This window comes from Megalops cyprinoides, chromosome 1 (genome assembly GCF_013368585.1).
Source record: "Megalops cyprinoides isolate fMegCyp1 chromosome 1, fMegCyp1.pri, whole genome shotgun sequence".
In the NCBI taxonomy this organism is placed as follows: domain Eukaryota; kingdom Metazoa; phylum Chordata; class Actinopteri; order Elopiformes; family Megalopidae; genus Megalops; species Megalops cyprinoides.
Genome location: NC_050583.1, coordinates 49,977,794 through 50,004,347, shown reverse-complemented (window position 1 = coordinate 50,004,347; position 26,554 = coordinate 49,977,794). Strand labels below are relative to the sequence as shown.

General features: G+C 41.4%; 1 protein-coding gene across 2 annotated transcripts in view; it reads left to right on the top strand.

Annotated features, from left to right (window-relative positions):
- lcor (ligand dependent nuclear receptor corepressor) overlaps positions 1-16,543 on the top strand; it is a 44,551-nt gene extending 28,008 nt beyond the window's left edge. Inside the window, exons 3-7 of one of the 2 annotated variants that reach the window (XM_036538613.1) lie at positions 1,739-1,818; positions 5,109-5,235; positions 6,119-6,424; positions 8,464-8,557; positions 15,051-16,543. In XM_036538613.1, the coding sequence (XP_036394506.1) occupies positions 1,739-1,818; positions 5,109-5,235; positions 6,119-6,424; positions 8,464-8,557; positions 15,051-16,035 (1,592 nt within the window). In that variant the 3' untranslated portion in view covers positions 16,036-16,543. Of the gene's footprint in view, positions 1-1,738; positions 1,819-5,108; positions 5,236-6,115; positions 6,425-8,463; positions 8,558-15,050 lie in introns of those variants that run through there. The other variant, XM_036538621.1, reaches the window with a different exon arrangement.
- The last annotated feature ends 10,011 nt before the right edge of the window (positions 16,544-26,554 follow it).

Genomic DNA, 26,554 nt, shown 5'->3' with positions numbered 1-26,554 from the left:
CTGATGCAGCAGCATCATAAGTGCACACTACCAGCAGCTCAAAGCTCTGGCCTGGTTGTCCAAATGGATGGTGAAGTCTTGTGACCTCCGACCCACCCCCCACTGATACATTCTTTCTTTTACTTTTCAAAATGAATTGTCTTCATTCTGTGTGGCCAAGCTGCTTGTGCAGTGACGGAGGTCGAGAGCTTTGGGTTGTTGGAATTTGTTGGTTTATTGCCAGCGCCATGCAAGGCCTGATTCTGTCCATAGGTATTTGAAAGCAACGCTGCTCTCGAAAAGCCTAATCATTGGTAATTCCCTCATTGCTCGACAGGAGGGAGCAAAAAAATGGCTTTTGACGCCCAGGGGCAGAGCTTTTGCACTGTTCAAAGTCAATTCGGCAGTGTGCCATGACAGCAGAGACAAAAAAACTGTAAAGGTATCCCTGGTAAAAAGCGAAATTGATATTAATACCAATAAAACCAATGATTTTTTTCCTGTGGTACCTTTTATTTGTGAAACATTCTGTTTCATGACATCATTTTCAGGGTAAAAGCTATTTGTCAGCCTGTATTACAAATACGCTAACATTGAATATGTATTTGTATATTTAACAAGGCCAATGTATAAGAAGAGATGTGGTGGTTGAGTCGAGTAAAGTCACATAATACTCCCCTTCCCCCCACAAAGGTGAATTCATAGATAGGATTATTGATATCCCATTGAAACCAAAGCCTGTATTCTTTCACGCCACAATTAACAGGAAAATATAAAGATGGTTTTTCTTTTTTTCTTTTTTTTTGAGAATTCTTGTTCAATAACAATGCGTGTTGAAATGAAGCTTCTAAAGGAGGAAAAGAAAATTGACTACCATGGCAACCGTCCAGACATGAAGTTATTATAGCTGTCTGTATTAGGCTCCTCTGTTTTTCTCTGTCTGTTTTATGCCAGATTGATTATGTGGTTTTTACAGTGATAATGGGAAAGAACTTCTCATTTTAATAGGTGGCACGACCTTTTATTCATGTTTTTGTAAAGGCATCAGTTTTCTTTTAGTATCGGTCCTTTTCAGCCCCTTATTCATGATATATATTTTTTTTAAATAGTTTTTTATGGGCTGGCAGGAGCTGAGGTAATTAACGTGGTATACATTACAGTATGTCCGTTTCATCTGTCAGAAATGCAGACATTATCGCACTAGCGCTTTCCTGCAAGTGCAGAAACGCCATTTGTTCAGTGTCTTGGTTCTGTAGTGGTTTCAGTGCCACAAAACTCAGCTGTCTAGAAAATAAAAAAAAAAAAAACCATAACAGAGCACTCAAGAATCTGCATGAGTTGGAGGAGCTGCTGAGCGGTAATAAGATTCTGGGGAGCAGATTTGTCATTCCTCCTCTCAGGGTCGTTTTACATTATAGGCGTGCCGCGTGTTTGTTCTCCAAACAGCAAACCCCAGCAATCAATTCGCTGACACAGATTTTGAGCGATTGGTCATCCGAGTTATTGCAAGGTGATGATTTAAAGTGATGGCCCACTCCCCCCCCCCCGACATTTTTGTTTTTTCCCCCTCCCCCACCCCCCCCTCCCAACGCCTCCTGTTTGAAACCATTTTCTCCACGCATTTGCATTTAAAACTGTATTGTCAAATGCACACGTTTTGAAACCTGCATTCTTGGCTGTCAGCTCAAGTGTTTGAAAGGTGAGTGTTTTTTTTTTTCTCCAATCCCTCTGAAATGCTCTTTTGCTTCTGGGTTCACAGACCGCGAGCCGGAAAGTGTGTCTGATTGGTCGTTTGATGAAAATTGTCTCTTCTGCTGCTTAAGGCGAGAGAGAGTGAAGGTAATTTAATCTTTCCTTTTTTGTCTTCTCTCCATAGGTGTTAGCTTTTTTTTGTCTTTTTGTTCTTTTTTTTTTTTTTTACCTGCTTATATCTACTGACACAGTGTGCAAGGTGTTGATTCCAGCTGGGGCTTCACAACCCTTATTTAGCTAATTCCTGGGAGCACAATGGTAACACATCATACGCAGCGTTTTGATAAGGATCGTACCGTGCACACGCGCTCCTCAAAGGCCCTTGAAAACAGTCGAGCCCTTGCATTGCATTTCACCTTCAGAATATACAAATGCCTATACAAATGCTGCTGCTGCACAGCAAATATCTACAAAGCATTCCTGTGTGAAAAGAGACAAACGATGCACAAGTTTTAATTGTCGTGACATTACTTAGCAATAGGCTTTTACGAATCGCGGAGACACAATGCTTCTTTAGTGAAACGTTTTCCCCCACAACACGCTAGCAAGCCAGCAGTGGCTTTAGGTTCTGGCATTGCTTTGACCTGGCTGCAGTTCAGATATTGGCATTATGTGTTGCTGTTCTTGCTGCAAATGTTCTGTTTTACAACACAGGTCAAAATTCCTAAAATGCATACATTTACTAGTGAGATTTTTGACATTTTAAACATTGCCCATCGGAAATAATTGTGTCTGCAGCTGATAATCAATAAGGCTTAGTCAGAGCGAATGCGTCTGTTGCATAGTTCTGCACATCAGCATGAATATGCAAGTAATCTTGTTGGCTGATCTGAACAAAGAGATCGTAACAAGTGCAATTCATCTTTTGGATAACAATTTTACACTAAGTGCTGAACGTGCAACAGGATTATGATTAATAGCAAAATATAATTAAATGTTTAAGATTGCAAAGCAAGGATTAATGTAAAAAGCTGTTATCATAGTATGGATAAAGTATGGATAAACATAAAAATATAAATGCTTTTGGTGTCACACTCTTGCCTGTTTCAGTTTTAAATGAAGCTGTGCTGCATTTTAACATTCTGGATTCAGCCAATGAAACACCTCTTGCCCATGCCTGTAAAATGAGATCGATTAACTGCCCACCTGTATCCTAACTTACTGTTTTATCACAGTTTCCTGCTGGCTGAAATATTTTGTATTTTTCCCCTAAAGGTATAAACAGTTCCTACTCAAAGTGACAGAGATTTTTTTTTATCTGTTAGAAAGTGCAGGTGCTCTCCCAGCAGACATACTTCTCAAACTCAATAATATCAAAGATTTATTAATTAACATCAAAGCAATACTTTTCAGTTCTTTTCAGTTCTTTCCTTTTATTCAAGGATTACAAACATTAAAAGCATCATTGGCATTTGTCCAGTTTTTCTGCAATAAAAGATCGCTTTCAGAAAGTTCAAAATATATGTAGATATCAAACTTTAGGCCAAGGCATCATGGAAGAAAAGGTTTTAGTAGGTGGCTTTCAGGGTGATTCTTCTGTAAGCTAAGGATGCAGATGTAGTTTTCTGCCAGAAAATAAATAAATAAAAAAAGTAGATAGATAGATAGATAGAGAGCTATCTACTTCTCCTTTACTGTAAGGTTGTAACAGGATAGCTGCGGGGTTTGCAAAAAGGGAAAGCCCTCTCCTGTTAGCTCCTCATGTGAAAAAGTTTGCTAAATACAGAGTTGTGTTTCATTTCAAACTGACTTTCAGCATTTCCTCAAAGCAGTTCTAACCTAACCTTCCAGTCCAGTCCTAACCTTCTTAATGTCCCCAGGATTGGCTGTAGAGAAATGGTGATATTAAGTAGGTTACTCTGCACATAAGATGAGAGTTTGTATCATCTCTTGTCCCGCTGCTGACAAAAGCTTGGGTTCAAAATTGAGATATTCCCAGAAAAATTATTGCTCAGTTGTTTTTTTTTTTTAATGCAGCGCCAGATCTCACCAGCTTCATCTCCCAGATCGCACTTTCAATGAACTCCAGTCCCCTCAAACCCAAGATGTGTTAAATCAACACAATATTGTCTCTCAGCACAATGCATATTTCATGATGTACATGTATCATGTTAATAGGACCACGCCACAGACTAGGCAGCTAATTAATGAGGTCACTGGTTTCCCTGGCCTCCCGCTTCGGCAGAGCACCCAAATTGATTCTGAGGAAGAAATCCGAGGTCACCTAAGAAGTTGTGCGTAGTACAACGCCATGACAGTATTAGAATTAATCCGTTATTATATTAACTTGTGCCCTATTCGTATACTCATATACTGTGTGTTCCACCAAATTATTAATATTTTCGTCCAGGATACATTCTAAATGACAACAGAAGAGATTCGGCTTCCTCATGCCCCAGTTAAGGTCATCCCTGTTTATTTTTGTTTTGTTTAGGCTGTGCTTATATTGTATTGCGTTTGATGTATCTCAGCCCTGTAATTGATTATTTTCTACACGCACGCCTAGTGAAACTTTTTGTTCTCTCTGACTGATGTCACTGTAGACTTTTTGCCTCAGAGGGCAAACACTGCCTCTCAGAATGGGCAGCTTGGTAAACAGAGTGTGGTTTTTCCAGCGACCTTTCAGCCCCCAAGGTCAGACATCTAGTACCCAAAAAATGTATTTTTTTTAAAAGCATTGAAATTTTATTCGTTGAAGGGTATTGCATGAAATGTCAGTGTGCCCCAGAGAGGATTGGAACAATTGATTCATTGATCTCCTGCGATGCAACCCCCCCCCAACAGAACCAGAGCACATACAATTAACCATGATGACATGCCCTAAAAAGAAAGCCTTTTTCTTTTTCCATTCAAAATGTGTTTGTGTGATTAGCTAATTTTAAAGATTTTGTTCATCCTTAAGATTAAGGGTTATATAAAAAAGGTCACATGAGAGGGTTTTGAGGTTGATTTGTATTAAAAGTGTCAGTAGACAGTGCAGACATTTAAGCCAAAAGGCCGGTGAACATGAACTCATGTCTCCCTTCATATACCTATAATCACTATACCAACATAGTGATTTTTTTGTCATATTTTGACAAAATACGTTATGTTAGTGAAAAAACATGCCAAATGCAGCTGTTAGAGTATGTGCGCTTTCCGGGATTAATTAGCTTCTGGAATGTTTGGTCCAAGAACTTTTCTAGAAGAGTCTTGAAAACCAGCTCCTAACTCTAACCCCTACACAACAATAGCAGTTGGTCACGGTGTGCTAACCGGAGACAATATCGGGAATAGTTTCACCTTTTTTGTTTGGTTATATTTTCCTGTGAAACGGTATTGCAGAGTTGTTATGTTTACCCTAGGCTTAATCAATGACCCTTTTTGCCCCCCTTTAGGAACATTTGGTTGGCTTAAACAGCCAAGTGTTGTTAGCTGGGGACGACTGCAAACAGGAACAGTCCAAGATTAACCGGCTGGAGAAGCAAGCGGAAGAGTTCCTCAATGCTGTCTTTTACAGAAAAGGTAAGTGCTATGAATAAACGTGGGAAACAAAACTTAAAAGGGGCGCATAATGTACTGAACAGCTCTGTACACCAGTGCATGTCCTAAGGCGTGTAGGATGTAGCTGTGATTTCGCAAAATCTCCACAGAAATATTCAGCCTTTGAGCAGACAGATGGTTTTGCCTCTGGGTGCTGTGGTTTCCTTCCTGGCGATGTACCTTAATGTAAATGTTTTTGTGTCCCTCTCCGTGTCTCGGGGGCCGTAGGTTTAATTGCATATTGTTTACTTTAACAGCGCAGGAAGCTCGTGCTCGAAATGTTGAGAAGAATTCGGCAGCGAAAGGAAATGTTTTTCTAAAATTGCTCGTCTGCCAGATCCATCACTGGCATTGCGAAGGCCAAAAGTTGCTTTTAGGACTGCCGCCTTTGTTACAGAATGTTCTGAAATATTTAACGTGGATATGGTTAATGACGTGTTTGTGTGTCCTTGTTTGTGTCTGTGTGTCTGTTTGCGTGTTTGTGTGTGCATGAATCTAATATGTACCTGTTTGTATGTGCGTGTGTGTGCGGGTGTGTGCGTGCATGTGTGCATGATATATACCTGTGTGCTTGCATTTGTGTGTCTGTGTGTATATATGTGTAATATATACCTGTAGGCTTGTGTCTCTCTTTGTGTGTGTGTGGGTGTGTGTGTGTGTGCGTGCGCGAGTGTGCATACATGTGTGTAATATACCTGCATGCTTGTGTGTGTGTGTGTGTGTTTGTGTATGTGTATGCATGTGCCTGTGTGTGAAAAATACCCATGTGCCTGTGTGTCCATGCATCTGCACAGCTGCAGTGTAGTTGATCTTGTGAATTCATGTTGTTTTTTGTTTTCTGCTTTTGCTCTCTCCCTCTCAGCAGACATCCCTGGCTTCTCAGACCCGCACATTCCTCTAGTGGCTCGTGAGATAATGCAGCGGATGATCCGGCAGTTCGCTGCTGAATATACCTCAAAAACCAGCTGTTCTCAGGACTCCCCCCAGCCCAACGGCACCAAGGACCAAAGCCTGCCGAAAGCGCCCTCACTCGCCCCCCCTGCCCCCGCCCTCGCCCCTACCCCTGCTGTCTCCGCACAGAACCCCGTCCTCAGCAAGCTTCTCATGGCGGACCAGGACTCTCCGCTGGACCTCACCGTTAAGAAGGCAGATGTTGAACCCAGTGACCAAGGTACCCAGTTGGTGGGAATGTGCTGTTAGCCCTTTGTAAAAATGTGCTATATTTCTCACAAACACACCATCCACACAGTCCCTCAACTCATTTATGGTCACTCTGTCCCTTTAATGGATGACGCCAATTAGTATTCAACTATACTGATTATGACTGGCAAGTTTTAATTTAATGTGTGACAGATTGACACATGCTGAGATGCCTCTTTGGTCTTACATTACATTACATTATTGTCATTTAGCAGATGCTCTTGTCCAGAGCAACTTACACACATACAGCAGATTTCAATATTATCCATTTAATATAGCTGGTTATATACTGAGGCAGTTGTGGGTTACGTACCTTGCCCAAGGGTACAGCAGCAGTGCCCAACTGGGGAATCAAACCAGCAATGACTAAACGTAAATGTGGGGAAAAAGTTTAATGCTTCATTTCTGATTATGCACTTAATCATAAATAGAGTCTCTTCTTGAAATGTCAGATGAGCAAAAAAGGTCCTGCAGCACTTCATTCCTGTCGCAAATATGAGTGGAAAAAATTAATAGAGCTACCAGAAATGTATTTGACCAATGTGGAAGGCCTGTTGATTGAACTGTTCTAAAAAGTTGATGTTTGCAAGATGCAGAATCACACAGGTCCTTTATTTACACAACAGCTTTGGTGACCTTTTTCTCACATGCACCTGCATGTAGATTAATGAGCTATGCCACTGCTGTCCACATCCTTAAACAAATAAAAATGCCTTTTTATTTCATATTTCTGCCAAGGTTTTTTTTCGTTTTTTTTGTCCCATCTCGAATCTTGGTTCGCTTGTGGAACTGGCAAAGAATTGCGCCTCGTATTGGAGTTGTGTCAGGAAGAATGGTTGTCGGTCCAGACAAGCGTCGATGCATGCGACCTGTTCAGGGTGAGCCGACGGATGCGTGAAAAGATATTGGTAAAGAAGGAGAGAACACGACCGCAAATGCTACATTCGACTCTGCTCATCCCAAGGCCCCTTGCAAGGCCTTTATTTTGAACCTGACAGCTACGCTTTTTACAAACACGCCAGCGATGGCTGAAATTTGAGAATCTAGCATTGTGTTCGCCCATTTATGTTGTTGACCCAAGATACTCTGGCCTGCTTCTCCGTTTGTACGAGTGTGGTTATTTGAAAAAGGACAATCAGTGTAAAAATGCTGTCTGCCTTATCAATTTCAGTGTGTATTATATATCGCCAAAGGTGTATCTATGGATTAATGTACATTCAGAGCACCAAATAGCTGCAGATGTGTAATTTCTATGGTCATATATGCAATATGTATTTTTTTTCATTTAACATTCACTGTTATTTCTAGCCAAGGTCTTCTCTTTCAGTGCTTTGTTACATCCATGTCCAGACCCACTTGTGAGCCTCTTGCGGCCTAGTACAGAGCCCCTGACCCAGTAGCGAACTAACGCTTTTCAAGGGACATAAAGTAAGGAGAAAAAGAAATTAATTAAGGTGGACAAAATGATGAATATAAGGTCTAACAATTCTTTTTGTTGGGGGTTGTTTAACTGTGGAATGACATTGGTGTAGATGACGGCAGTAATTCATTTTCAAAAGATTATGCTGTATATTGTGTGGTGGTGGATATGACGGCATTCGGTTTTACTGGCGGGCATACCCACTGCTAAGGGGAGGACGAGGAACACTACGGACAAAAGGTAGCCGCAGCACAGGGCAAAATAAAACAAGGAGCCTGTTCAGCTCAAAGTCTTAAAATTTAAATGCACACGTTTTGTTATTCCTTCTGTTATTTATTTGCGTAGCAGACGCCATCATCCAGAGTGATTGAACACAGCTTGCATGCCCTCCATTTACACAGCTGAATATTTACTGAAGCAATTCAGATGAAGTACCAATGCACAACCTTTGGATCTCAAGGCCTGGTCCTTACCGTTGTGCTACACCGCTTGCATAAAATATACGCAAAGATGTATATCAATGTATATCTGTTTTTTGTAAAGTAGTTTATTATTATAATGATATTTTCTGGATGTGTCCTCTTGTACAGATGGAGTCCTTGATCTTTCAACCAAGAAGAGCCCCACGGGCAGCCTCCCTCTCAAGAACTCTCAGTGCTACTCCCAGCTGCCCAGAGTCAAAGGGTAAGAGCCCTTCTCACTTTGACCAGTTGGTTTATCATTCCAGCTTACCCCAACCTCCTCCTGCTGTTGTTTGGTTGCCACACCTTGCCAGAGAGCATCAGCTGTCAGCCAATCCTGCCTCACCCCCCCCCCCCCCCAATGTCTGTGTTCTGTTCTGTATCAACGTTTGTGCTGTGGTGTTTCTGTGTTGAGCCAATTCTGAACAAAGGGTGGAATTTAGTAAAACTCCCCTGGCACTTCCGTATTTAAATCTGAGTTATGAATTCAGGCCAGTACAACTTCTTCGTGTCTTAATGTTCAGAATAAACACACATGTGGTATTTGAAGGTCTCCTGGTCAAGGTTATTGGCAAGATTTGTTGTGTACTACTGAGTCAGGGGTAGCTGGGATCATTATAGTTGGGAAAAGGCATTTTTGCTGTAGGAATTAAACTTACACTAAACTTAAACCTAGCTTAAACTTAAACTAAACGTGAAACTTAAATTCGGTTCTATAACAAGATGAGGGCTCTTGATTGGGTCAGTCAGTTAGGTACTCACTCTCTGGGGAGGCTGAGCCTTATTGCCTTGACATTGCTAGCCTGAACCTGGGATACATCAGTAGCTAACTGTCTGAGATTGAGCAACAGAGGGACTCATTTGGCTTCATCCTACCGGGGAAGGGTACATTTTCCTCAGCCATTAGAGCCTTAGAACCTCCTGGCAACTCACAAGGTGCCTCAAAGTTGCTCATAAGTTGGAATGCCAAAATCCCATGGTCTGTCCTTTTAGTGCATTGTGGGGCACAAAAATGGCTGCTAGCTGCAGGCCCAGTGTATTGGAGGATTACATGCTTCTTACTTTACTCCTCCTGTACTCCTCCAGCAATCCCTACACCAGGTTATGTATGACAAAAGCACGTTAGTGCAAGCCCACCTGGAACTCATACAGATTGCATTGCAGTGCCTGCAGTTTGAAAAAAATTCCCTTAACATGAGAGTCTATCAGAGCGATCTGGGCAAATTTCAACCAGACTGAAATCGCCTGAAAGGGGCGGTACCCTACAGAACACAACTTGACGCTGATTGGACTATGATATTCAGAGGCAGGACGAAGTGTCTAGAACAGTCACAGCTCCCGTAACACTGTGGTAGAATGTGATAGAAAAATTCCCTCCCTTTCCCCCTTTGATGGTGCATCACCCGACCGCCCTAAGGAACAAACCGCCCACTGGTACAATTGCAAAACAAAAACAATACAATTTTTGAGAAGGAGAGATAGTAGAACGCAGCTATACTAGCGAAATAACCAAGTAATATCCTGGTAGATTTCGTCACAGTCCCACGACGGGATCGAGACGTTTTTTTATCGCGATATTGCAAAATTCGATATATCATTACATCCCTAATTAACACCATTTAGGCTTAATATAGGGAAGGTTTGCTGTATCAGTGACACGGCATAGACCACGCTGTGGAGCAGCGGATTCACTGGCAGAAAACGGGGCAAACAGAACATGAAAACCTGTCTGCTTTTTCATTTCCCTTTTGATAGATCTGAGCTCCCTGTCAGACTGGACAAAGTCACGACTCACTGCAGCAATAAGAAATGAATAGCATAGCATTACATTTTTGTCATTTAGCAGATGCTCTTATCCAGCGAGACTTACAATAGGTTGCAGTTTGTACTTGCTGTCCATTTATACAGCTGGATATTTACTGAGGAAATTCTGGGTGAAGTACCTTGCCGAAGGGTACAGCAGCAGTGTCCCAGGGGGAATCAAACCAGAAAACTTTCGGTTACATGCCCTGCTCCTTATCATTATGCTACACTGCTGCCCAAACTCCCTGTTAGCTGTGTTTGCTCAGAGTTCAGTTTTACTTTGAGCATGTCTACCTACCTGTCTACCTAATTTGGCTTTCTGCCAAACTATCCACTCAGTGATAAGAGAGATGTCCTCTTAGAGAGAAGTACCTTCTCTGAGGTATGATTGTGCCAACAAAAAACCCAATTCAGCCTAGTTTCTTTAATGCTCTGCCCTTAAAGTTGGCGCAGGTATCTAATTTAAGCTTAATTGGATTCTCAGTTTGATGTTCTTGGTCCCTAAAGCTGTTAACAGAGCAGCTAGACATTTGTAATCAGTATAGCTGAATACTAATTGGTGTATTGTGTTAAAGGGACGGACTGACCAGAGATAAGTTGAGGGACTTGTGTGAGTGGTGTGTTTGTGAGAAATACAGCACATTTTACAAAGGGCTAACAGCACATTCCCACCAACTGGTATAAATCCTGTATTGGTGTTGTGTGAAATTCTCAGAAAAACAACAGTTTGAAGGAAAACCTGTGCATATAACTCCCCCCAAGGAACAGGTGCCCCAGTATAGACAATGCTGTAACTGCATGATTCCCCATACAGGTAATACTGCCCTTGCTCCCATAAAACCAATTGTTAGGAACAAATGGTGTGATCAGCCTTATAGGACAAAAGGTTGTTTGATGGTGACTAGCTAAATACAGTTTACTGGGAAAGAGGGGGGAGACTCTGACGGGGACTGGTGATTGAGTTCACACAGCACAGTGTCTAAATATGAATGCTAGCTAGTGATAAAAGAGAATTCTGGTTTTGGCATTGAACACGTATACTTTTTTCCTTTTAAATTTTGTCCTGTGTGTTACACTGCTAAGCATTAGCAGTTGGACAGCCATTAATGGTTAGGTAAATACCACGACTTTTGTTAACATCTCCTGTGCAGACAGCACTGAGATCGCTGTTGTATTCATGTTTTGCATAGTGCGTATGACATTGATGTATTACCATTTTAGAAATCAGAACTTTTAAGAGGTCTTGCTTATTTTCTTATAATGCTAACACATGATATTACTGTGAAGGTTTTTTGTCCATAATTGCATGTGCTCATGGTCATAAATAGTTCATTCTTTTTGTCAGGAGTTGTTAAAGATGCCATTTCTTGGACTACTGAGTTTGTTTTTGGGTCAGCTTCTACTAGCCGTTAAATGATAGTACTGACCACCAAATAATGTTAGTTTTCCCAATTAATTAAATCTTTTAGTTTGTTTTCCAAAATTTTTTGTAAAATTTTAAACATATTTTTAAACAGGAGGTGAGAAAGGGTGTGTCTAAACAAAATGCAACATTTAACTCTGGGCTTTGTCCAAAATGGCTTCCTCAGTTCTCAAAATGGGTGCTTAAAAACTGGTTTGATATTATCTTTCATTTATCTTTCTTGTGGGCTGTTACTAATTCTAAAATCAGTCCGCCTTAAGGTGCTTTGATGGCTTAATGTTCTAAACTGAAACCGCATCAGAATGATGTGCTATTGTACCTTAAATGACTATACCTCTGTAAAGAACGGTTATAATGCAACATTGTATTCCGATGGATACTCAATATTCTTATACCTGGATAAAGAAAGAATTGAAAAGAATTTATTGTTTTTTGTGCCTTGACCAAATACCTCTTAATGCACACCTGGGCGTTGAAGGAGCTGGAATGGAATTGAAATCAGACTGCATTCGGCTGTAGTTTTAAGTTGAGGGCAATGTTGCATTTTATGTTTTAAACCAATTAGTTCGCTCATAAAACAGTGCCTTGACCAAGCTGAGCTTTTTCTCTCTCAAAAGCCTCGGTACTGTGAATTCCTCAGTGGGCATTCGACTTTCCAGGCTTCCACTCATTAAGGTGTTACGTAACGCATCTAAAAATCATCTCGGCCCCCTTTTTAATAATAAAAAACAGAGGCGCGAGAGAACGCCCAAGAATTTAGTGCGGGAGACCCGGTAAAGCGGAGCTGCGGTGGGGCTCGGAGGAGCACTGGCCTAGATACGGCTTTAGAAGCGCTCACCAGAATGTATGATGGCTATGGAAAATGCCTGGAGTGTGCATGTTTTATTTTAAGGGGGGTTTAATTCTTCATTTAACACGTGCCCTTCTTTCCCTGCTCACACAGCTGCACAGTCGCTGGGTTTTGGGGGAAAGCCGAATTGAGTCGAATTGGTGCTTCCCTTTGGCTTTTAAAGGGGTTGGGGGTAAATGTGTGTTGACCCCCATTCGACATGACTGGGAGTGGGGGTTGGAGGGGACAAATGAAAGAGACAAAATGAACACATCACCACATGGCTTTGGCCAGCCTGGTTTAACGTGCTCGCCATTTGTTAGAGCTTCGTTTCTGGGAGGTGATTGCGCGCCCCACTGTAGCTGCATAAATGACACCTGATGTCCATGTGCCACGCCTGTGTTTTCAGAGTGTGGGACCATTGTAGTGGTATGCAGCATTTTGGTGTCAGAGTCTGTCAAACGTAGTTGGTGCCTGTATCCAGCTGGGTGGCGGACTGGACTCCCTTGCAGTAATCCGTAGCTTGGCTGTGCATGTGGGGAATTTAAACTGTGGGGTCCTCGATGGCTCAGTTAACAAAGCATACACTTTGTGGGCAGGCTGTGCCCCATGGCCGGGGTTTGAAACTGGCCATGTCATTTGTGGGGAATGATCAGGATTAGCTTCACTCTGCTGAGGGGAGAGGTGGGTTGGCCGCCCAAGGTTTCCTCATCTCACTGCTCTCTGGGATTCAGTTGGTATAGGGCTTACCCTCCAATGGGTGCCCACTTCACTGTAGGGTGCTCTGTGACTTGCAGTGTAAAAAACAACCATCGGCTGCGTGGAGTGTATCATAGGATTACATTTGTTTCGCCTCAGCTCTGCTGTATGACTGTAGAGGTTGTCATACTGATTCATGCCTAATATTCAGTTGCTGATGCCAAAACACAATTGAAGGGGGAAGAAGCAATTAAAAAAAGAAAATAATAATAATGGTGCACTGTCCTTCCCCCTGGTTATCATTCCTTCTTGCACAGTGTTCTCCACCCCTGATCCTGATAGCCGATCTTCCACTTTTTTCCCCATATTCCCTGAAATGAAGTGTTTCTGGTCAAAACCATTAACCACAGAGAACTGACCTTACTGCCATCTCCCTGGTGTTCTAGTGTTATGCTTTATAATATACATGTTAATGTACATTTGCGCAAACATAAAACAGAACAGTGGCTAAATCCTGTTTGCACCAGCTTTAGAGGCCAGTGGATCGTCTACCATAATTCACACACATCCATGCAACCATGATTTTTGCCTCTTCAGTTAACTCTTCGCTAAAGATCAAGAAAATGATTGCGATGGATGGCGATATTGATAGGATTCAGGTGTCTGTGTACACTTCAGTGGTATAAATAGTTTCTTGTCATGTGGCATGGTTAGGTTTCATGCCCTGCAGCCTACTACCTGAAGGTTTTGTTTCAAAGTCAGTACTACCGGTACTACCTGACAACAGGTAAATTTATGTCCTGAAATAAACGCAACAATTTTGAATTTGTGTGTGAATGTATGTGGGCCCCTACACAAATGTAGCATCCTACATCACCTGGCTGTCTCCTTTATTGCTGGTCTTGTTTGGTGGTAGCATTACTGGCAAAAAAGCTGTCATTAACTGAACAAGGTTTGGTTTTGTAATTTGTGATTATTTACATTTACATTTATTTATTTGGCTTTTATCCAAAGCGACTTACAAAAGTGCATGCAGTAAGTATAGCGACAGTACGGGGACAGGATGTGTACAGTACCACAATGAGACAGTTCTCAGCTGAGAGCAAGGTCTGTTTGAGGACACAGTACTATGATTTGTACAATTACAGCCTATAGGGCAACTAATACGATACACCTTAAAACAGCAAACTTCAACAACTTCAAACGGCGCAATGAGAATCAGGGTAAAGGCGGCAACAAGAAGGAATTTAAAAAGCACAATTTAAAAATCACAGCAATTGACGACAGCACTGATGGGGGGGGCAGCAATTGTGTGCTGGGTCAGTCCAGGTAGAGTCTGAAGAGGTGCGTCTTCAGGCCCCGTCTGAAGGAATGGGGTGAAGGAGCTGTCCATAGCGGGACAGGTAGTTCGTTCCACCACTGGGTTATGATTATGATGCTATTTTCAGAAATTTCACCCAAGGCTTTGGTCTTCAGCAAAAAAACACCCCCCACTCCCCCAAGACTGACAAGTGGGTTAATATCTTTCTTTCTCTCCTTCTTTCTTCTTTGTTTCTTTTCCTTTGCCTTAAGTTCTTTGCGCTGAGAATTGTTTTTTTTTTTCATTTTGAAAAAAAAATGCAAAAATCGAACAAAATTAAGCAAAAACATATTGTGCACAAAAAATGCCCCAACCCCCTCTCCCCCCAAAAAACCAAAACAAAAAAAACCCAAAATAAACAATTTCCATTTAACCTGATCAGTGTTCTCCATTAATTTTTTATTTCTTAATACAAAGGCAGCATCTATCAAAGAGAGATAAAATATACAGGTAAGTTCTGTTAAAGCAAAAAAAAATTAAAAATAAAAAGTGATGTTACCCAAGCAAGAGTTACAGTAAAGGGGTGGCCACAACCTCTTGTCCTCTCTCCCCTAACTCCACCCCCCACCTATGTTTACACTACTCTCCTTCCATCCAATCAGGCGCCCTCCGAGAGTGGACCCCATCTTTCGGGATGGAGATGAAGATGGGCTGCCCCCGAGAAGCTTGCACGACGGGAGAAGGGAGGGGTACGGGAACTCCACTCCTTTGAAGCCCCCATTGGCACGCTCCCTGCTGATAAAGGAGGAGCTGCTGAGTCAGAAGCAGCACCTGCTCCAGCTGCCGGGGTCCCTCTCGGGCCTAGACCCCACCGGGCTGCTCAACCACTCTGCCCCGCTCCTGTCCCGGGACGGTTCCTGGAGGAAGCCGCACCTGGACGGGCTGCTGAAGCTGAAGGCCAGCAGTGCGCTGGGCGACCTGAAGGACCTCCCCCTCTTCCTGGAGGGCTCCGGCGTCTTCTCCAAGGGCCCCGCCCCGGCCAAGGCGCAGGAGGCCAAGCGGGACCACGGCCACTCACCCCCTGTGGACCTGAAGATCCCGCAGGTGCGGGGCATGGACCTGTCCTGGGACTCTCACGCCTCTGACCTGTACGGCTACGGCTCGCTGGCGGTGGGGGCGCACGGGGACAGCGCCCTGAGCAGGAAGCTGCGGGCCATCCTACCCAAGCAGACCCGGCGACGGGCCCTGGGGGGCGTCCTGGATGGGGGGGCGGACTTCTGGGGCTCGGACGTGGAGCAGTCCACCTCCGGCCAGCAGTACCCAACCTCTGACCCGGAGGGGGACCCCAGCTCCAAGCAGCCACGCAAGAAGAGGGGCCGTTACAGGCAGTACAACAGCGAGATCCTGGAGGAGGCCATCTCCGTGGTGATGAACGGCAAGATGAGCGTGTCCAAGGCGCAGAACATGTACGGCATCCCCCACAGCACGCTGGAGTACAAAGTCAAGGAGCGGCTTGGGACGCTGAAAAACCCTCCAAAGAAAAAGCTGAAGCTGATGAGGATGGAAGGGCAGGAGGTGGTGGCCGAGTCCGAGCCCGTGGCCAGGGAGGAAGGCTTGCAGGGGGCGAACGATCTAAAAGATGAGTAACAACAACAAAAAAGGCAAAAAAAAAAAAACAAAAACAGAATTGAACGAACGGGGCTTCAGTTGTGCCAATTTTTACTTTGCAGTACCTGGGTGAGCACAAACGCAGGGATTTAAGGAGGAAAACAAAAAAAACAAACTCTGGAGATAAGAGTGAGAAACACATACTAACCTACTCATTTGTTACAGTGCTGACTTTGACACTGTAGACGCATTTATTTTGTGTTTTCTTTAAAAAAAATTGCAAAGCAAATGCATTTTAAGCCATGCGTTATGTGACACCTTACAAAATTTTTGTAAAGTAAGCTGATTGACCAATCCGGTGCCCCCCCCTTACTGAACATGATCGCCCCAACTAATTGGTGGCCTGTGCCACAGAGGCAAGCCTATCCTAAATTGTGGACTGCTTTGGGAGGGGGTTAACCCTTGAACAAAATGGTTATAAAGTGCCCCTTGCAGACAGACCCCCTTCACACTAAAATATAGATGAGTTAGAGATAGAAAGTTGGTAAGCCGCTTTTAAATGTACTAGTTTATTACCATGAAGAGAATTCTCACCAGGGATCCTCATTCAGAACATATAGAACATAAACTTTTCTTTGTTCAGGTAGACATTTTTCTTCATCTGTAAAACATAACTTTTTAAATATACATTATGCGTCTCGTATACCTATGGAAAAAAAAAAACAACGTACATGACCTAACGAAATGCGTACAAACAAAAATCATTCAGGGATGCACGTCTGTGAGATTTTTAAGAAAAAAAAATGATTTATTTCATCAGTTTTTTGGTTTGCACTACATGTCCATGTACTCTGCGTGGCTTGTGGAAGCCGTTGTGAGCCGCTACTGCTCCTGGTAGACCTGATTACCTCCTAACTGCTGTTTCAGCACTCTGCACTTGAGGTCTGCTGGATTTTCTCGTTTCTTCGCTTTATTTTTTTCCTGGTGAGCGCTTCGCTTTTAACGCATTTTAAATTGGGGAGGTGGGTGGGTGGGCAGGCATATGTGTGTGTGTGTGTGTGTTGTGTGTGTGTGTGCGCGCTAACTTAAATCACACATACAACATGTTTAGAAATTTTAAAAGAGCGAGACGCTGCGTAAATAGTTGATTTTTGAACCTTCCTGCCACAGCATTGTAAGGTTGATGTGTACATTTATATATGGGGAATGCTTCTCATTAAGGGTGGGTAGATTTAATATATTACTAATGACTTAAAGCCAATCTTCATTTTGAGTAATTTTCCTTTTCAACTCAGGGTGACTGAGAAAAAATTATCTATAATATGATGTTTTTAACACTGATGTTTTTAATTTCTTCTTAAAGTGCAGTTTTTTTGGTAATTGTTTTTCTTTCTTTTGGGCTGTTTTTTGGGGGGGGGTGTTGAATCAGAGCCATCGTAGGTGGAAGTAAAGCGTGTTAAAATTAAGAAAAAAGCTGAAGTGGATGGGAAGAAGTTTGGGCAGGGGGTTGCGGGGGGGAGTGTTAAATATGTCCATACATTTCTGAAAATAGCACTTTTTAAAAGAGAAGACATTTGTGTGTGTGTATGTGTGTGTGTGTGGTGGGGTTGTGGACGGTGACCAGAACGCAAAAGCTTTAGTGTCCGAACAGGACAGGAGAGCTGCAGCTCAGACCCAAACTTACACTTTCCTTCAATTACCTCTGACTGACAGGCTGATTGATAGCTCGAATCGGCAAATTTAGCGTAGTGTGCTGTCCCTGAATTGGTAGGCAGAGTTGGAAATTCTCTTTGAAAGTAACGGGGGGAATCTTATCTAAATATTTTTAAAAAAATGCTCTCAAGATCTTGCTTCATTGGATTTTGATGCAAGCGGCTCTGTGAGCATTCTGGTATGCTATTTTTTTTTTTTCTTCATTTTTTTAAAGCACTTACTCCTTCCTTGAAAAATAAACGCTCCAACACTGCCTGGTGCTCACCCAGTCTGAAGTGACAAAAAAAGAAAATTATTTTAAAGAAATTGTTCATTAAGCATCTCCATTATTGCAACACTGTTAAAGCACTCCTTGTAATGTACATTTTATCTGTTTTATTTATTTTAACTAAATGGCATGCACCGATTCTGTGGTTGGCAGTGAGAGTGAGAAGCTGAATACTGTATTTAATATGAGGAGGATTTGTGTTTGCTTGTCGGTGACAGGACAAAGGTCAATACATGTGATGCTCGAAGATCTGATTTCACATAACATGCCGAAATCTTGATGTTGTTGCTACCTAATCTCAGCCGATTGGTTGGTTACCATTTTGTATTTAAAGGATTTGTAAGCACTGGCCTCAATTTTCCTTTGTGTTGTAACCTCTGCTACTGTTGCAGCAATGCCCAAATTATCTTTTGCCCAAAAATCTGCATGAAATGCATTACAACACTTCATTAATGCTAAGCAGTTGAAGTGTCTAACTGGAGTTTATCTACTGATTATATAGTCCTTAGCATCCCCTGAATCTGTAACAATCGCAAAATTGCACCCGGATGAATATTTATAATTCAACAGAATTTTTGTTGTTTCAAAGCACTTGAGAAGGGATGCTTTTTGTGATGTGCACAAAACCTCTGACTTGCGATACGAAAAGCTCGGCAGAGACACTGTTTTAGATACAGTGCTAAAAATATCTAAAAAAAAAAAAACAAAGTCGCACTTCAACTTGACTTAAGTTGTATGTTTGTATCAATATGCGTGCGCAACTCATGTATGTAAGTACATGGTGCCATTTTGATTTATTTATAAAACGAAGTGGTGAAATGGGTGGTTCCCCCTGCATGGTCGAATGCACTCACTAAACGATGTACTCAAGTGCAGGATTAAACTGAGAGCACTTAAATCTTGGCCCTGGAGAGGGACGCAGTTGAGCAGTTCCTTTTTTCTGGATCATCCTCGGATCGTGTTTTTACAAAGGTCTTCGTTGCGCGAGTTGCAGGGTCCTTTCTCTTTCAAAACATGCTGGATAATTCAGTAAAGTGTCAGACTTCTGTCACCTCTCCCAGAAAATGTCTGCGTCCCCACATTTTACTCTCTATCTTATTCACATAAGCAGCGATTTTGCTGCCTCTGCCTCCACTGGGGGCCTGTTGGGAAGCTGATTAACACCAGATTAACTTCTTTGAGCTTGATCAGCAGCACTCCAAAAATTTGATGCAGTGCTTTATGCTTTATGTTTTACTGATGGAGGAATAACCCATCCACCCTGTCTTAAGGAAGGGGTGATTCATGGCTGATCCTAAAAGCAGACATGTCGTTGAAAGGGTTGAACCACTTTTTGGGAGTCACCGTTTGGCAAACACAAACTTTCATCTAAAATACTTGTTGCGTGTGCTTAGTGAGCTGGTAAACAGGGTGCCAGTGGTTTTAAGCTTTGGTATCCTAGAAACGTGACAATTAACACCTACTGTACTATGGTGTATGCCATTTCGTTAAATATGTGTACTTTTTGTTTGTTTGTGTAGTCTTGCCTCTGGGTTAACAGATCCCCCTGTCTGAAAAAGGCCTCTTTATTAGATCTCAGAGTGTTCCAGAGAATTCCGTACTCACACTAATGAATGTAGTGACCAACGTGAATTTTAAAACTTTCAAATCTGAAAAAAGGACTGTTTTTTTTTTTTTTTTCCAGAAGCTTGCTTTTAATGCAGATAACGTTCACTTGTAGCCTTCAATGTATCTCAGGATAGTTACAGGAGGGCAGCTATATTTGTCAGTTAGAGAATGCGTACTTTTTTGACTACCTGTAAGTGGAAATTCTATATAATGCTCTCAACTTGGCTCTCTGCGCCCAAGTGTTATACCTCAGTCTCGGAAGTCAGACCTTTCCGTGCCTCTTTCCTGTATCCCTCTCAGGAGCGTGTGAAGAAGGGATAGTCGATACTCTGGGAAATTATTCCTCCTCTCATTTTTTGTTCATTTTCCCTGTTTTTTTTTTTTTTTGGGGGGGGGGGGGGGGGGTGGGGGTGGTGCTTGGGTGGGCGGGGTGGGTGGGCTGTTTTCATACTGTTTCGTACTGTATCTGACTGACCAATATTTTCATCCCTCTAATTCAGGTATTTTCAAACAAAAAAAAAAGTCAACCTCATCAATTCGTGGTGCGAACAAAAAAAATTAAACACAAAAAAAAAACTGCTGATTATTTTTGTTCGTGCCTGTCGGAGCCTTTCTTTTTTTTGTAATGTTGGGTCCTGCTTTGCTCTGTGCCTTCTAGTGGACTCTAGAAGCAAAACTGCAGAGGGGCAGATCCGCCTCAAGTAGGTTTACCTTTTACTCAAATTCAGGTTAAAGCCACCACTATTGGGATATCTGGCACCTGAGATCTTTGAGCATAACAGAAGGTATAGGGACAGGGGGACATGTTAATTCTCTACTGTTAAACCTTGTTTTACACTGCATTCCAAAAAAATACCTTTATAAAAAATTATATATATATAATATGATATTTATTTTGCTTTTATGTCTTCAGGTAATTTTATCTTTATTGATTTTTTTTTGCTGATGTCGTGTGAGATTGTAACTAAATCAATACAAATGACCTCACTTTATTGTTAACCATATATGTGCCATGTTCGCTGAATGGGCACGCCATTTGAGAAAACATCTATATATCGCCATGCTCATAAATATTTAGTGTTTTCTATATGCCTCATATCCGATTGACAGTTAATACCTCAGGATACACCACTCCAGAGCAGCTGATTGTACATGTGCTAATAAGACAGATCAGGATTTTTATGAGTTATATTTATGGATTTGTAGATATAACCAGTGGAAACTTTTTTGTTTTTTATTATATATATACTTAACTGAACCCAGGACTTTTTTGAATGCAAATTACTGTATTAACTCTAGCACATAGTCTGGAAAGAACAGCACACACACGCTTATCAGGTTGTCTTTCCACACAGGAGTGTGGGTGGGTTATGTAGTGTTGAACCAGGTCGAGCTCCTTTTTGTAACAGGTAGGCGTGATATTGGAGAACACCTGGCCCAAGATCAGATGTCTGCAGACAGAATATTATGGTACACCAGTTATGTGCTATCATGGCAAAAAAGGAGAAAGAAAGAAACAAAAGAAAAGACTATAATTATCACCTTTGACCTTTTCAGGAAATGGTGATTTATTTAGCTGTATTATGAGACAGAGGGACAGAGGGTTTTTTTTTTTTTTGAACAGTTTGTACAGTGATGGGTGGTCTTGCATGAGTTTTTGCAGAACCAGCAGGACAGGAAGGAATGTTTTGTTGCTCAGTGTATTTCAGCTTTGCTTCATGTTAATGGTCTGCGCACTTGTAAGAAAAAAAAAAATCACCACTTTTCATTGTAAGTTTCCATAGGCTCAGTTTATTCAAGACCCCCTTGAAATAGGAAGGGGGGATAAGAAAGTAACCCTTCTGTTTTTAGATAAGAAAGAATAAAATTGTAACATGGATTTGTCCATGCATAGTTGGCGGTGGAATTTAAAGGCAAGGCACACTACGAAAGAGCCTGGTAAAATTCAGAGCTGCGGGACTCACACAAGGTTTCTTTCAATGTTAAACTTGTGTGAGGAAAATACAAAAAACTCCCATAACTCTTCCCCCATTGGATAACTTTACTAAATGCCAGCCCGGATTTTCAAACGCGATCGGCAGAGACTAGCTACTGTAGTTGTCCCCAGTCTTCCTTGGGTAAACTACGGACCAATATACAACATAAGAGTCTCATTGCGTGCGTAGCCGCATGTTTCCATGAATAATATCATATTTTATGGCTTGTTTTTTGACAGTGGGTTACCACCCGAAACCTCAGTCATAAAACGTTGAGCCCGTTTCAGCTAGCGGCTGATTTAGGAACTATGCATTCAGTTGCATGCGATGTGGGTCAGAGCCGCTGCTGCTGCGTTACTGATAGGACTTACATTGCAGCGGCAAAGGCTTTCATGTGTGATATCCCTTGACTAAAGAAGCTTTCAAGTCAGTTTTAGTTTGTTAGCAAGGAAGACTTTTTAATACCCTGTGCTTTTTAGGAGGGCACAAGGTCCCCAAAATTGCATCTGTTATTTGATAGCTTACCATAGTAATATATTACTATGCACTGAACGTATCTTGAGATGTGAGAGTAGTAATATGTTTGCTGCTTTTGTCACAGATGCATATTGCATCACTCCTGATGAAAATGCATGAGAATCTTTCATGTGAGAGAAATACCATGTTGCTTAAGGCCAACAGATAATCGAGAACCACCCAGAATTCGCCATGCATAGGATGAGGCACAGAGGTCACTTGGACACTGTAATTAGTCATTTTGATTGAGCAGTCTTGAGTGCCTTTACTGCTGTTTCTAATCGGGACGTCATAGGAGGAACCATTTTCCCTGTAAAACTTAAACAACAATATTTTTGTGGTAAATTGCTGGCAAATTTGGATACTTGCAATTTGTAATAAATAACTGGGATCACTGCTCAGAGTGAACAAAGATATTCAAAAATAAATGAAGGCATTGTGTTTATTTAAGAGGCAGGGATGGGTGGTTGGAAAACAGCCAAGGAAGGCAGAATTGTCAGTTCTAACTGGAATTAGTTTAAGATCAGCTGCACTTGAGGGAGATGGCAGTTTGATTTAACAAGAGATTTGAAATGCATCGCCAAACAAAATTAAACTGTGAAAGACTTGAACAGAGCCATGGAAAGTCAGCTCCCCCAGCCCCCCCCTTATAAATATGTATCACATGATCTTAAAATTTATTGACGCTAATGAAGGCACCAGAAGAGAAATTGGTCTGGGGTTTTTTTCCCTCATTTTTTTTCCTGAGTATATGGGGCCCAGAACAAAAAAGGTTATTGGCTATAATAAGGGCTGCTCTTGAATGTTGCCATGACAATCGTGCAGCATTGTTCACAGGTAAAGGTGTGCCTCTCCTTTAAGAGTGTGGTCTCGTCTTTTTGAGCAAAATGAAGGATTTTCTAAGCTGTTTTTTAAAGGCATTATTTTGTAGAAATTCTCTCCCTCCCCCACCCATTGTTGCTTGCAGTTGGCTGTGAACAAATTTAACATGCATTGCTTGTCTGTGTATAAAAAACCTAGCCTTTTAAATGTGATTGAGTTGGTATTTGTATGACTGTTTAATTGATGGAAGCATAATTTACCTCTCTCTTGAACGTGCAGTACTGTCCCAAAAGATGGAATCAAAGGAATCGATGTAAACAATGGTGGAAGTTGGGTGGTTTCCAAAAGCTGCCAGTTTTAACAGGTCCTTTCATCAAATGTCACTTGATGTGTTTTTCCCTTTCTTACATTTGGTTGGACCCTTTTTCCTTTGTTTTGTTTGTTTCCACGGAACATCATGACATTGTTATTAATTCAGAATTTTACCGCAAATGTACCGGTTTCTCATTCAGCTAGACTGTAAAATATCTCCTTAATAACCTCAGCCTGACCTCTGTTGTTGTAATAAGGGGTGTGTGTATCATTATAGATTGACCTGCTAAAAATGGTGGGGAGATGGGGAGGGACACAGAAAGGTATCCATTATGATGTGGTGGAGTCTGTCACTTGAACTCATATGAGATTTGTTAGCGGGAAACAGTCTACCTTGGGTTTGACAGGAAGGTTTCTAATCAGCGAGTCCAATTGGTCATTTTCTTTACCTCATGATAAAAAAGGGTTTAACATTCAACAATTTGTATTTCTTCTTTTTGCCCTCTGCATGCTTAACGTTGTACTCCAAGTGCAGTTGGTGGGCGTTCGGGCCTTTTTGGCCAGGCTTTGGTCAAATGCTCCTTTTACCGTAACCTGTCTACAAACACCCCCCCCCCCCCCCCCAATTCTCATCACCATTGTCAGTCTTTATGAAATTCTGTACTCAAAAAGTAGCTGTTAGAGCAAACGGTGCGCTATACTGGTAGAGTTGACATTTTTGGAAATTGCATTGTTATGAAAAATGGTATTTTAACTGTTCTGAAATGAGCACTCTGCTGGATTTCTTTTCATGACCATAATCGTCAGCTGAAGTAAATTGCCATGTTTTTTTTTTCTTTTTCTTTTTTTTCGGGGAAATGTTTCACAGTTCAAAATGGGGTGGACTTAACTTCAGGAATGAAATCTCTATCCTCTGCAATATTGAAGAGCCTACTTCAAACTTAAGGTTGGGCAGTATGTGAATATTTTAAAGTCCTGTTAAAATTTCATGAACTCTCACAAAAGCTGCTTAATATTTCAAAAGGTTGAGCTGTGAATGTTGTATGATGTTTTGGAGTTGAGCGTCGGGGTGGGGCATGAAGAAGAAGGGGTTGTTCAGATTTTTGGGGGGCTTTGACTGAAAGTCCTCGCCATTTTTTTTTTCATTGTTGTATGAACACAGAACCTGGGGAGGTCCTGTTTTTACCAGTTCTTCAATCCTTGTTAACTTGAGTTTCTTTGACAGCCACATGCCTGCCTTTTTGTATCTTAAGTTATGGGCTCCAGTCAAAGATACACGTTTCCATCTGTGCATATTTGTAGGTTTTTAAAGAAAATTGTTCATGAGCAACTTGGATGCCAGAAATGAGGTGTTTGGGGAGTTTAAGTGCATGCGAATCCATTCTGTTCACTTTGTCTTACAGTGGAAAAGAGAAGCTGCATTTGAGTGTTGCTGTAGACTAAATTCAGTGAAGTTATGCTGTGTGGACATTTTAACTGTCATCATCTCCATCTCCATAGCACAGAAGCAATTATTAAAAAATCCATACTAATTCAAACCACAAAAAACAAACCGCGATAGTACATGCTTTTCAAATCTGCCTTTATTTATGCAAGCTGTATGGATTTAAAATCCATTTTTCTTATTTATTCAAATTTAAATTCAAATTCAATATACAATTCAATTCAAGTCCACGAAAAGATACTGCAGACCAACACAGCTGAGCCGGCGGCGATGTGTTCGTGCCCCTGATTTGTGCTCTTAAGTTTTGCAGTTGCTTTTTCCGAGGGCTTTCAGAGTGGACTGTCCAAAGGCCACCTGTCTCTCAGCAGAAGTAGTTGAATACAAACACACACATTAACGCATATTCACTTACATACATGTACCAATCACGTATATTTCAGCCAAATATCCTTTTTTTTCCAGTGCTTTATAAACAGCAAGGATTGTAAAAAAAAAAAAAAATGCTTGAGCGAAGGTGGGCTGACTGTTTTAAAAAGGCCACCGTTGGGGGTTTAGGGGTCACCTTGGGGGTCCAGACGGGAACCCTGGTATCCTTCGGTCTCCCCTCGCAAGGGGGTGGGGAGAAGGAAACGGTGGCTGACGGCAGACGTCAGTACATGATTACCTGTAACTTTACAACGCAGTATACCTCAGAAAAATCCGTGCAAATCTTGACAGCCTCCACCCTTTGTAAAATATTAGCCTGCTATGTCTCTTTCCTTTACTGTGGAGGGGTAGTCTCAGCTAGTTCATTCATTTATTTTTTTGTTTCTTTTTTACTTTCTTTCTTTTTCATACCAAGCACAACACGTAGCATGTAGTGGTGGCTGGATAGCATTTTCAGTTTTTTGTTTTAATCCATGTTCTCTTTTTTTTTTCAGTCATGTAAGACCAGTCTGACGTCAGAGCTAATTGTCCCTGCTTGAGACCGTTGTTTTTCCTATAGAGTAATATTAAGTATAGATGTATTTTTTTCCCACAAGTTTGATTCATGTTGCAGAATCAGACCTGTTGTGATAATAGGATAAGGAATTTGAATCTGTTTTATTGAGGTGATTGATTTGCTGTTCATTTATAGAGTGTCTGCATTCTTGGGTCTCAGTGTTGAAGTCCGTATTAGGGACTTGGGCGAGACTACGATCCATTTCGACCCGATGACAGTGTTTTCTGTCAGTAGTTTGAGAGGAAGAACTCCTGTCCTATTTTTATTGACACCAAACAGACCCAGCAGGTTGATTCTCTTTCAAACTACTTGATCGTTTCATCATCTTAAAAGCAGGTAGCTTTGATTTAGTCACAGACATAATATCCTTTTAATCGGCTTATCAGACTTAATTTTCTTTCCTTTTTATTTATTTATTTTATTGTGAAGGACTCTGCAGAAGTGTTAGCATCAAAAGGACACTCTGGGCTGTGCTCATAACCTTGGATACCTGTCATTAAATGAATTCGTCTCTCTCTTCAGGAAAATATTACACTTCTATTGTCAGTGAATGTAAAAAACAAAAGTACTCAACAGTGACTAAACCTTTTACAGTATATAACTATCTGTATGTGTGTGTGGTATATATACATGTTATATATCCACGTAATAGTTATATATACAAACACATATAGTTACATATAAAAACATACATATGTATTTGACTGCATATATATGTATACACACACACATATAATATGCCTTGTATATACTTACCTATATTGATATAAAATTATATCTAGTGCAAGGGATAAAACTTTTCCCATATTTACTTCAGGGAACAACATACATTAGTACAATATAGTAGACATTATTTCCTTTTTCTGTCATGTTTTTTTTTCTTCTTTTAAATGTATGGTAGTAGGATAGAGGTTGGA